At 42.4% G+C, this 13,132-nt stretch overlaps 1 protein-coding gene across 1 annotated transcript in view; it reads right to left on the bottom strand.

Annotated features, from left to right (window-relative positions):
• Nucleotides 1–1,157: 1,157 nt before the first annotated feature.
• Nucleotides 1,158–13,132, bottom strand: part of ABCD2 (ATP binding cassette subfamily D member 2) — a 49,930-nt gene continuing 37,955 nt past the window's right edge. The window contains exons 9-11 of the mRNA XM_008642578.2: nucleotides 7,871–7,955; nucleotides 7,024–7,149; nucleotides 1,158–5,423 (exon numbers count right to left, since the gene is read on the bottom strand). Of these exons, the coding sequence (XP_008640800.1) occupies nucleotides 5,213–5,423; nucleotides 7,024–7,149; nucleotides 7,871–7,955 (422 nt within the window). The 3' untranslated portion in view covers nucleotides 1,158–5,212. The remainder of the gene's footprint in view (nucleotides 5,424–7,023; nucleotides 7,150–7,870; nucleotides 7,956–13,132) is intronic.

Below are 13,132 nucleotides of genomic sequence, written 5' to 3'. Positions count from 1 at the left end.
TACAAAGCAGGTGCAACAGAACGAACTATAATCAGAAATAAGCCATACAGAGACAACAGTAACATGTTCTTCCAGTTATTCCCCATCTAATAGAAAATTTCACCCATGGGAAGTCCTTGAACACCTTTGCTCAGAATACTTCCTGAGTCCTTTTAGCTCCTATGATGCAAGTCTTGCTGTTCCCTCTCTTCTGGGAATACCACACCCTTGGGCAGAGGGCTATGGCACTTCACATCAAACACACGGCACCAATCCTCTACAAGGAGTGGACACCAAAGCATTTCTTGTCAAAAAAGGTGAAACTGAAGTGCAACCTCAGCTTTCAGCTCACCTTCCCCAGTACCATAAAGCCTGGTCTGATGCATGAACCCCAGCCTGGTCCTACAGCCCGCCCAGAGACCCCCAAAAATTAATTTCTCATTGCTCATGTCCCAGACTTCACGCTCTGCCAGTGCTCTCCCTCTGAGTGGGTGCAATGACTGGAAGGGAGGCACAGGGGACCGGGCTGCAGTCATCCATAAGAATCTAGTTCTCAAGTGACCACCATCTCCACTGGCTCCCCAACTGTATAATCCAAGTCCTGTGCCACACAGTACCTCACCATCCCCTGCCACACAGCTGGAAAGGGGCTGGACACAAGCCAGCTCTGTGTCAAGGCAGCTAAGGAGCCAACTATTGCCCTCATACTCCCTAAGAAAAAACTCACTCCTCTGCTAGGCCATCGTGAGCACTCGCTTGTTGGTATATGTGACATTGATGCTCTATGCACAACTGTATCTTACAAAAACCCTAACAACAACCTTTGGGAGTGATGCTGCTGAGGCACCTGATGTTGCACTGCTGGCACAGTCCTCTGGCTCACTGCTTGGTGTAGTTCCCTCGCAGACAGCCCCAGCAAGGGGTGGCAGCTCTTGTCACCTTTGTGTTGTCAATCAGGTACACACCAAGTGGGTGGCACGAGAGATGAGAAACCTCACAGCAGCCTTTGATGCCAGCCTGATCTAGGAATGAAATACTTGTTTTAACTTGAAAACACACAGCATCCACCCCAAGCTTTCCTGCTCCATCACAAAAATGAAGGTTGGGAAAGGACTCTCAGAGCACATGCAGGCAGGTCCTGACTGCTTTGTGAATGACTCATAAGGAACACTGTAAACTGAAAGTAAATGCAACATGTTTTATTTGAGGTTGGAATAAATTACAACTGTAAAGCATATTTTATTGCTTTATAAATTGTCTGCTCTTAAAAGGCATTAATGTCAAACATAAACAAAACAAAGACACATTTGATTAACAGTTCAGTTCTCCTAAGCTTCATGAACAGCTCAGTAGGGGGATTTCTTTATGATTGGCTCAGAAATTTGACTTTGACATGCATTATCACCATTCATAAGTTTGAGTGGACTGCAGATGTGTTCATTTGCTTTAAGATATAATTTTCCCTGAAATAACCCATTTAATAACCAGTCCTTCATTCCCTACTCAAATACAAATCCCACTGCTTTTGAAAAATTCCTTAAAAATATGTGGGGCTTTCTGTCCCAGCAGAAGGAGGACTTCCAAGTCCAAACCAGGAATGAGTCTGGCCCCCCAAACTAAATGAAAAACAAACTCTTCCCACATTAAAATACTGAAATCCCATGCACAAAAAATGTGTCCTTCCATTCTGAAGATTCTTGCAAAAACTCTTTGCATTATCTGAACAAACTGATGTGAAGAATTCATATTTTTGTCATACAGATACTACCTGCCTGAGGCAAGTATGAATTTTGCTCATCACCTGTACTCCTCTAGGTGCAAACAGACCCAGGCAATCCAGTCTGCCCTGAGCCCTGAGGGATGAGAGGGTGCTCACAGGGCTGGGTGTGCTCAGCACAGGGCAGTACCCAGCCCTGAATGCACAGACACCATGACAGGGTCTGGTTAGGTCCAGATAGGTATGACAGGCAGAAAGGAGGCCAAAAAGTCACTTCCTCAGCCTCCTGGGGAGGCACAGCTCCTGAACACCAAAAAGGGAATGAATATTCATAAGCAGCTCTCACTGCCCTACAAAAAGCTTCCACCAAGGTATCCTGTTCCACTTTGACCCTCTTGCACTGCCAGGGCCATGTGCTCCCCATGCCCTGGCTCCAGAACAGTGTCTCCTTGAGCTATTCCTGAGCAGGCAGCACACACCTCTGCTAGGCTGGGCCCAAAGCAGCACAAAATGAGCTGGACTATGCCCTGTAAAACTCTCCAGAAACAGAAACAGAGACTGCAGGTTCAATTAGCCCTTGGAACAACAGAGAAAATCTGCAGAAAATATCTCCAGGGCTGTTTCTCTTCCTGCCACAAAACTAACTTGAAAAATAATGAGCCACTAGTACAGAAATTCCTTCTAAAACCAGCTCAGTATCATGCAGAAAGTTCCTGTTTTGAGAAGTGTTTCTTCTCATTGCAGCCTCTAACGTTCTTGCCATGCCTACAGGAACATGAATAGCTGAGTGAGATGCTAGGGTATTTTACAGTATACAGCTGAATAGGAATGGTTGTCTATTACTGGATCCAAGAAATGTATGTTAAACTTCAAAGAAAATACTATTAGATTGATCCTGATGTGATTTCAGTTTTCATCAAAATTTCATCAGTAACATATATTTTTGTATGTTTTATGCATAATTTCATTTAAAAAAACAGTGAACAAACTTTCTTCTACTAAACATGATTTATTCAGAAGAGATTTGTTTTGTGCCATGAGGGATAAGGACAGGGGCAGAGCTCTGATGGGATATCTGGAGCTGTGCCAAACTGGGCCAATTCTTCACAACTTTTCAGTATCCCACTCATTCAGGGAGTGGACAACCTGGTTTAGTTCCCAGCCACATGTTAAAGTGCTTAATGGAGGGGTGGGGAACAGCAATGCCCCTTCCTCCACCTCAGGTCCTGGCTTGGGAAAGGCTTGTGGGAAGGTGGCTTTGTGGCTGCCTTGAGCTAGCAGGATGCACTGCAGCTGGGACAAGGGCATGTGCATGGTGTGCCTTGATTCACCACATCTTAGAGAAACATCACTCAGAAACCTGCAAGCTTTTACACCCATCAGTCATCTTGGTTATGCTCACTGAGAACAGATTCTTGGCTGGTTTCTTTTTTTCCTTAGCAGTTCTGAATTGTGCTTTGAAGATGAGAAGGGGGAAAGCTCGCCTTCAGGGAGAGGGACGAGCAGAGACATTTGCAAATTAAAATGCATGCACATGTCAGCCACCCCAGCAGTGGCCTCCAGTCTGCGCTTTACAACACAACATCTTATTATCTCGAACCTTCAGTTTTCAGCCCTTTCAAAGGTTCCTAGGAGCATTCCTTTCTATATCAGTGAGATGTCTCAGGGGGCTCTACAGACAAAACTAAAGAAAGGAACAAACTGTTGTCACCAGGGTAAGTTACAGGGTTACATTCAAGCCACAGACTGTGGAGGGAGCAGACTTACTCCATTTACTGGTGCAAATGCCATACCAAGCAGCAAGCTGGGCACACTGAGAAGTAATATGGGCTAATTGTTAGTGCACTTGACTGGGATTTGGCAGATAGAGTTAATTCGCCTTCCTCTTGTTCTTGAAGTAATCAGAAAAAGGTAAGAGTTTATATTAACTTCAGGGTGCTCAAACATTTCCAGCTCAGCAAATACCCCTAAAATATTTCTCCTCTCCAAACAGCTCTTAGTAGCTTACGCACTACCTCTCTCAGACTAAGAACAGACAAATCTTCTAAGGAATCACTCTTCTGGGGAAAAAAAAACAAAACAACAAACTTCAGGATTGCTACATCCAGGCTAAGGCTCATTTACCCATCTGCAAAGCCTCTCACCCCTCCTGATCTTCACTCCTGAGCTGCTTATTTGCTGTGCACTTACAGCCATAGAGAACAGGAGCTCTTAAATACATTCACATTTTTATTTCTAATTCTCCAGCTTTTTCATCCAGCAAAGCACTCAGGCCAACACTGTCTCAGGCAGCTCTGTTAAAGCACCTTCTGACTGATTGGGGACCACATTCCTACTGAACTGAACAGCTGATGGGACAATCAGTGAGTGCATCTGAAAGCAAGGCTGTTAACCAGTGCATTTGCTCATGGGGAGGGCAGTGTTCAGCCACTCCACCAAAATATGGCAGGCATATTAATTAGTGGTTACCAAATGCTCTAACTTTTCACAGACTTTTGTAAGTGCTGAGCATTTCAACTGGCAGGACAGCCATGCCTGAGTATTCAGTGTATTGTTAGAAACTGACATTTCCTTCTCCTACAGTCCTTCCCATCACAAAGTGTCTCATGGAACAAACAAATGTCTATATTGTGATTATGCCAATGGAGAAACTGGGTCAGACATGGATGCCAGCTGGATCAGACCCATAGAGCAGATGAATGATTTAGTCAAGTGAAAACTAAGTCACTTGATGCCAGGCCCAGTGCTCCATCCACACCACCAGAGGTTACCGAATAAGGGACATAAATAATCCCCCGAAGGAACTGATGTATCATGAAGGGCAAAGAGCCTCTGAAGCCACATGTAATGGCATAAAGCACAAGTATATTACATGTTTAGCTCTGTTCCTGCTTCTCTGTCATGAGGGCAGTGGGTTGCTCAGACAGTTGTCTTGTGGTCAGCCTATTTCGTTATTTCCTGTGGAAATGCAGGTAAAGGCGTGTATACTGTTCAGTAGTAGAACAGAAGTCTTGCTTTACATGGGCTGAGAGAATGTTTCTTATACCCAAATGAGGTTTTTGCACACATCTGCATACTCACCCAGATACTGTCCCTGCCGTGCTCCATGCCTGAGTGTCATGCCCGGTTGCTCTGCGTAGCAGGCATGTCATACGCACACAGTGACCTGGTACAAGAGCACATTCTGCAGGCCAAGTCTCAGGCAAAAATTCACCTACAAAACCTAAGTGTGTTGGTCATTTCTTGCAGTGAATTGGGCTTTCACTAGGAATTAACATAAGATGTAATGACTAATCTTATACTCTGTGCACTTGCTTATTTTCTTTTCACAGTTCAACCACCTTCCTCCTTAATACTAAAACACTAAACTCTTACATAGCATTCAGAGCATTATTTTCTGCTGGCTGTGTTTTGCTATGCTCTAAGCCTCTGTCACAATGCATGCAAAGGATAATGGCTGAATTTGTAATGCTTTTAACTAAAAAAATACTTTTAAAAACATAAACCATAAATTATTTATTCCTCTTTGTCCATTGTTTTAAGCACTGAATCTTCTCCCAGGATTTTACACAGTTCATTCAGTCTCTGCTGCATTTTAGGAATTCCTGCAAGCTGGGATTCCAGTCTCTGTTTTTCCTCACTCAGTGATAAACGGATAGCGGTGTCCAACTGCTCAAAACGCCAGCCGCCTTGTCCATCAAACTGCAGCAAGTGAGTGTGGTACTTCCTGCAGTAGAAATTAAAGCATTAGTAATGGCTCAGGGGATAAATGGTTCATTTTTGCATGCAAATTTGGATGGATGTGTCTCTTTTCAAAGGTGCCTTTCAGGAATTTGAGAGTTGTCCAGTTCTGGATCACTGGGTAAGAATTTTTTTTCAATGACTCATCATCTAGGGATTTGGGTTTTTCAAAGCCTGTCACCAGGACTGCCCCAGGCTAGTAGTGAAATTCAGCAGGTGCCAGCTGGAAGCAACAGCAGTGGTGTGGGCTCCCAGCCGGGCAGTCATCGCCTCAGCAGCCCACATGGCCGGGCTCAGAGCCCCTCACCTGCAGGGATACTGGCAGGAGTGGACAGCAGGGCCATGGAAAGTCCACTCATCACCTGCTGTCCCTGGCCAAGGTGGTGGCCTCCCTCTTACTGCCTCCCTCTTAGAAACATTGTGGCTACAGTTGCCTTCTCTACAACTCCATCAGATGCCTTTTTCCCTGGGGAGCTAGAACAGCAGCATCAGACAAGGTTAATTTCTCCCTCGGGAGTTCTAGTACCAGTTTATTTTATTTACATCCCTTTCTGATAGATGTTTTACCTCCTTAACAGCAAATACCGTGAGGCAGGCATGATGCACCTGATTCTATTGATAAAACTCAAGTTTGTTCAAATTACACCTCAGTTTGTTCCCCTGCATCTTACAAGGTTGACTTTATTCAAGGTAACTTTATTCCTAAAACATGGTTCAGTTTGCAAGGGGCCAAAAGAAAAAAGTCTGTGTAGGAGTCACAGATCTTTCAGTGAGTATCAGGGTGTGTGCACTGAAAATATTCAAAGGTGTACATGTGGAGTTTGTCAAGACCTGACAGAACATTTTTCAGGAGGTGCCAGAGGAGAGCAGAGAGTTCCCTCAGAGCTGCTGGTATGACTGTGTCATTTATCACTATAAATTATAGAAGGTAAAATGCATCACAAAACACTCATTATAAATCCCATCCAGGGAATGTGGCAGTTTTAATAAACTCAATGACTTATGACATGGGACTGGAAAGAGACTCATCTCCAGACTTATATTCACCACTTCTTGCATATTATCCTTTGTGATACCAAATGCTTAACCCATCCTTCTGTTTTTTGCCCACCACACCCCCAAAATATCAAGAAGCTAAATGCTGCAGGTAGAGGACACAACTGAAGTTAAACAAACATACATAGTATTCCCATGGAAGAACAAAGTACAGTTTAACCACTTGCCATGTTTCCCATCTTCTGCCTGCACTGGTAAACTTCCCCAAGACACACCACGTATCTTGTCACCTTTAGAGAATAACCTGGTGATACCTGTTGTGGCTGTGGCATAATTAATTACCTCTTAGACATCTGCATATTAATAACTGAAACATGTTAAAAAAATAAGAGGGATGAATAAATACCTTTCAAAGAACGAAAAAAATCCATGCTAAATTAATTTACATCACTATTGTTGTAGACAATTTATCTTAGAAACTGCAGTAGATACTGACTAAGCAACAGCCCCAGTACAAAGGATAAAGGCCAATCCACTGCTTTTTCAGAGAGCTAAAAGCAAGGACCATATAAAGCCCTGAATATACTTACCAAAGAGAAGGTCTGTGTGTTATGGAAAGCAGGGATATCCCAGCAGCTTTTGCAGCTTGGAATATCTTTCCTTCGACATCAATGCTTACAGCACTTGTACATTCATCCAGCAATGCATATTTTGGCCTTTCAAAAGCAGATAAATACATCACTCGTCTAGGTTTTGGACATTATTCCCATGTACAAGGTTTAATTGAAAGAACAACAGGAAGTAGAGAGCTATTTTTGCCAGACAGCTGTCTCTTATTTACAGCTGGAAGCTGGCTAGCAACAACATAAAGTTTCCATGCATTATTCAGGTGCAAAGACAACTTCCAGGAAACATGGGGTTTATTTCCTGGCCCATTTGAGTACACAGTGATCTAACTTCTATGTCCTTCTATGTCCTGACCTAATATTATTTTGTGCTCTCATCAAGTTATGCAGTCACTAAAGCTGACTTGAAGCTTCCTATCCACTCCTATATAAGGACCGGGCTGCCTTTGTGTGCTTGCAGTCTCCAAAATGAAAAGGCTAAGGAGCTTGGCTTTCAAACTCCAAGAGCTTCTTGCAACAGTCCATCAGACTTTGGCAACATTTGTAGGAGGAAAGATGTTTGTGCCTGAGATGTTAAAGAAAGAAATATCTAAAAAAGATAATGCTATGTTGCCAAAAGCAAAGAAGCATTACCCAAACTAAAGGGAGCGAGCCTGTGTGAATAAAGAAGATTTATGCAGGTCCTATGCTAGACAGTGTTGCATATTGCATGCAGATTATAGTCTACTACTGCTCAAACTGTATCAGAAAACCTGCAAAATTCTTTCTCATTTTCAAATGCTACTTAAGGAACGAATCATAACACACTTACTTGTGGTAAAACATCCGGGCCATGCCCATCCTTTGTTTTTCTCCTCCCGATAAGACATCTTTCCAATCCATGATGGCATCCCAGCCTTTTTAAAAAAATGCAAACAAAATGAGTCAGGACAATATAAGTTTATGAAGGAAATGCAGCTTCACTTGCAACATCTCTGCAATCTGTAACCAAAATCATAAAGATCATTTCCACTGCAGAAGAGACAGCTCAGGCTTCTGAACTACATCTTCTGAAATATCTCAACACTTATCCACTGGCAATCAATTGGAAAAATGTCCATTATATCATGACAATTTTGAAAGTGGAATTTAGACTTCATGGTCATATAGGTATTGTAAAAAAAATTGACTTACCATCTCTTTGAAAAAACCTCTTTGACCTGTATATAACTAGCAATTTTATTTTGTCATATTTGTTTCATGGAACAATTATCTATTTTTTCTTGAAAGGCAAGAGTGGAAATTTAAAAGCAAATTAAAATAAATAAAGTATAAAAAATAAAGAGCATGTCAGACTGCACTCACTACTGTAGGCAAAGAAAACTGTCATCAAACCCAACAGAAACACAACTACAGACACAGGGATGTATCTGTGTGCACAGACAGGCAGCAAAACTGAAATCAGACAGAAGAATATTCTCTAAAAACTTCCTACTACCTTGTATTTAAAAATAATCCACAACTGTTATAACATGGGGTATCCTCATTTAATATTCTGCATGGCAGAAAACTGATTTATTTCTTTATCACTTTCAGGTACATGCAACAGGAGCATGAGGCCTTTTATCTGTGAGCTTACAGCAGACTGGTGCTCTGTGAGTACTCAGGCATGATTCATTCCTACTACTGAAAAACTTAAAGTAACAAATTACCTTACCGAAAGTAAGTTTTCAGTCAAACAACCCATATGGATAGAGTAGCAAAATAGACAAGTTTTCAAAAAAAAGAGTGTGGAAGTAGCAAAATGTCTGATAGGACATTTTTCTCAACAGATCTTCTATTCATGAGACAAGCAGCTGAAGCAGGACAGAGGAAGAGAACATTTTTTCAGATCAGCCCCAGAAATACTCTAAAAAGTTAATAACAAAACCAAAACCCCCTTTTCTGCCACTGCCAAAATTAAAATAAATATTGGCCAGAAAAGACCATAAATAAGATAAAGCAAGGAGGGTGGGCTGTGTTATTTCTGATACCTACACAAATGTGAGACAATGGGGTGCAGGAGGCTGGGTACTGCTCTAACCTGTGCTTGGTGCTATACCAGGGCTTGGCAGGACTGAACAAAACATCAGTGAAACATCTGATGAGGGGCTGTGTGACCAAAAACAGGAATTGATAATGACAGAGACTAAATTTCAAGAATTTGCTCTACATAAAGTTAGAAAATACAATTTAATGATTTTTTAAAAATAAATATTAATAAAGTTAGATTTAAAAACCAGGCATATGCGAGAAAGACATCACTTTTAGTGATCCGATAGTTCTCCCCTATTTTCCTTCCATTCTTGTTTAAGGATGCCAGTGGGTGCCCTCCCAGGAGCACATACAGTGCTTTCTATCAGCAGGCTCTCAGCAAAGATGGAGCTGTGTAGTGATTAACTGAATCACCATTTGGATAAACTCTGGTAAAGGGAACAGATACACACAGAGATACACACAGGCTGCTTTTGCTGAGCAGTCCCAGTGCTGGGACCTCACAGAGAGCTGGAGTGCTGTTCCACCAACAACCCGAGCTTCTAAAAAGCACTGTAAAACACCTGGAAAGCTCCCTTTTGGCAAAGGGTTCTAGCAAGGGATGGGAACAGCTCTTCACAAAAGCCATAGAAACAACTATGCTTCTGAAGACAACATACAAGCTGCTGCTTATGTTCTGTTATTTTCAAGCTGAGAATACAGATGAGCTCCAGGACCTGGATCTGAGCTAGGGTGTGGGTGGGTGTGCATGTGTGCACATGTACCCGGAGAAGCAGTGCCTGCATTCATACAGTTTCTTCCTGATCAGCTGGTTTACAAAGGCTTATTAAAAGACAAAAAGGGAATGTAGTTCAAGAAGAAGCATCCTCTTGTCAGCAAAATAATTCCATTATTTTCTCTAAAGGGCTAAGATTTAACCTCTGTTTACCAGGATACAATGGTCATCTCTGTGGTTGCTTCAACTTACATTCTAACTGAACATGACGTGCATCTTGTCTCTTCCTGCCTAGCACTCTCCCTGAACTCTCCTATTTTCCACTTGGAATGCCTCAAACAACAGATAAGGAAGGATGCAATTTTATATTGCCCCTTTAAAAAATTCTTTTCTAATGTCTAAATAATTTTGTCCAAACACTTAGGCATTGTAACTCACACTAAACTGACTCCCCCTGTCTGTAAACAATAGTGCACCTACTTGTCTCCTGTTTCTTCCTGCTGATATGGCACAGGTCAGTGAAGGTACTTAGTATTCTGGAAATATCAGCCAAGTCAGTGGCTTAGGTCACCCATAACTACATTCACTTCACAAATGAAGAAATGAAATGGCTCACCCATGAATGCAGCACAAATCTCTCAGTAGGTGCAAACATAATCCTGGCTTTCAGAGTCCAAATTCCTTGCCCACCTTCTTGTTACGGCTTTTGCAGCCAGTAAGACAAAGAGCATGTTTAATGTGCTGGGGCACAGTAACAGCAGCAGAAATACATACGGCTGCCGGCAAAAACTAGTGATGGCCTCAGGATAGCAGCATTGCATTTTCTTGCTTGGCTTCTTTCATAATTCCTTTAATCTCAGTTTTCTGAAGGAAAATGCAAGCTGTATTTGGCAACAAAAAATGGGTTACTCCTGGGATCTGTAGCCCTCCGTATCCTTCATTCTTGTGAATTGTTGCATTTTCATGCAAGACTGAGCATTCAGCTGCCATGAAAAGATTAAAAAGTTCCTTTTTCAGATCTGCATTCCAATGCACATTATCAGACATGGACTGAAGGACAGAAGAAAGGCTAACACAGCAGACCACAGCCAGAGAGTCCACCCCTGCCAAGCTTTCAGGCATGGAAGCCTCTTTCACAGCATATGCAAAGAGAGCCCGGTGCTTTGCAGGATGAATATGCAAAGACAACCCGGAGCTGAGCAAGGAACAAAGAGACCATCAATTGCATGAGCCCCAGCTCAGCATGACACTGCAGGGATTTGTGTCTCTGGATTTCAGAGGCACTGGAAAAGCTGGCAGAGCTCTCCAGAGTTCCTGATGGTACCAGTAACAAAAGCAAATCCAGGGCTAAAGCGATCAGATGAAAATCTCAGAGAGAGGAAATGGGCTTGTCCATCTGTTTGTATGTGGCCTAGCACAGATTCACAGAGCAAGACCCAAAGATATGACAAATGCACAAAATAATGAGGAATAATTACAATGTGGGGTGCTGAGACACCGTAAACAGGTTGAACTTGCTCAGTAATGTCATCAGCCCCAACCAGACAGGCCCGGTCACGCGTGCACTGCGCAGCTACACATCCTTGTGGCTCCTCTCGTGTGACAGGCTGTCGGCAGCCCAGGGCTGCACCTCGACTGACACTTGCTAAATATACACAGATTTTCAAAGCAGGTCAGAAGGAACTACTTTATGTATATGTACTGCATATCTCCATGCTTTTAGCTCCCATTTCTGGACATGCTTTTTCATCACACATGTTGAATGCAACCTTCATTTTGTATGAAATTATGGTTCTGGTAGAGCTAACAACTTTGCAGATGCTGATGGGGGCACCTTTCAGATAATAAAAAGGTGAGTAACAAAACAGCATTCCTCTAATGCCCAGCTGGTGAGAAAAACATTTGTGTGGGCCTCAGTGGGAAGGGAGCTCTGCCTCCAGCAGCAAGGGGGGCTAATGCCAACAGCCCCTGGCACAGGGTTCTTTGAGGGTTTGGGCTAAGGAGCATCCAGAACAGTGGTTCTTGGGAGGGGGATTGTTGTTTTGGTGGATTTGATATATTCTGTTGATACCTACTGAAAAATGTTTCATGAGGGTAACACAGAAGCTAAATGCCAAACTGGGCTATTTATTTTATTTACTTGTAACTGGGTCAAACCTTAATGCTAGAAAAAGAGAGGAATTTCTGTCATTGGCAGCAACAGAAACAACATCAGACATAATACTTGGAATGTGGTGACCCTTGTACTGATGCAATGTGGAAGTAACTCAGCCAAAAACAATAACATCACGCCGGAACAAATAATTTGAGTCAAAGTTGTGCACTTCTGGCTTCATCTGGCTTTTTCATAACTGCCCACAAGGAGCAGAACACAAAACTACAAAGCATCAGATTATACACACATTACATTCGTGATCAATTAAAGCACAAGAGGTTTACATGGGATTTTTCATTATTTCAGAAAGAAAAAAGTTCAATTTTTAATAAAAATAATTTTAGTTTAAAAATATGATTTTTAAGATTTTGAAAAAGAATAAAATAAAAATTGGAATTAAAAAATACTAGTCTATGTCTAAACAAAAAAATTCAACAGTTCACTTTCAGCAAGTATTTCTCTGTCTTGCTGGTTCAAAAAACCTCAGAGCATGAGTTTTTGTCCTAGACCAGGGGCAGCTTTAAAAAATATCTAAGCATATGAAATCCATGTAACGTGTCAGATCATATGTCAGAGATTTCCTGCCTTGGCACTTGTCTCTGCAAATGCCCAAGAAGAACAGGGAACAAGTAAGTATATTATGGTCCTAAAAACTTCCTGGTATGTGCTAATCTCTCTCCCTGTTTTCCGGCTTTGCCCAGCTCTGTCACTTTAGATTACAAAGCATATAAGTCACATTTTTCCCAAACATTTGTTTGTGCAAACTTTTGCACAGTCTGCCCTTATCCTGAGCTTCAATATAGCACCAGTGAACATTAACAGTGTCCTCTAGACTTTGTAATAGATTGTGTGCGTTGTGCACATACAGTCAGACAGGCAGAAGAGCGAGAACAGGGTCAGCAATAAATACTTTCTTTGGCATGGAAAGCAGCGCAAGACTGATCCAAACCTGGGGTTTCGGCTTGGCAACACAGAACAGTGACTGTAGCCAAGGCATCTCGTACATGGGGCACAGGGACTGCCCCATCACCAGTTACACGATCCAGCTGCAGGGTCAGAAACCACAACCGTGAGCACTCAGAGACTGCTGGGGAGGTGCCTTTGGCCGCCAAGGGTCGTGTGTTGTGCAGTCCAACCACAAGTACCAGCACACAATGAATGCACACACTCCACAGTGACTTCTTGCCACT

This window comes from Corvus brachyrhynchos, unplaced genomic scaffold (assembly GCF_000691975.1).
Source record: "Corvus brachyrhynchos isolate BGI_N302 unplaced genomic scaffold, ASM69197v1 scaffold239, whole genome shotgun sequence".
Taxonomy (NCBI): Eukaryota; Metazoa; Chordata; class Aves; order Passeriformes; family Corvidae; genus Corvus; species Corvus brachyrhynchos.
This window is presented reverse-complemented; position numbering and strand designations above follow the sequence as displayed.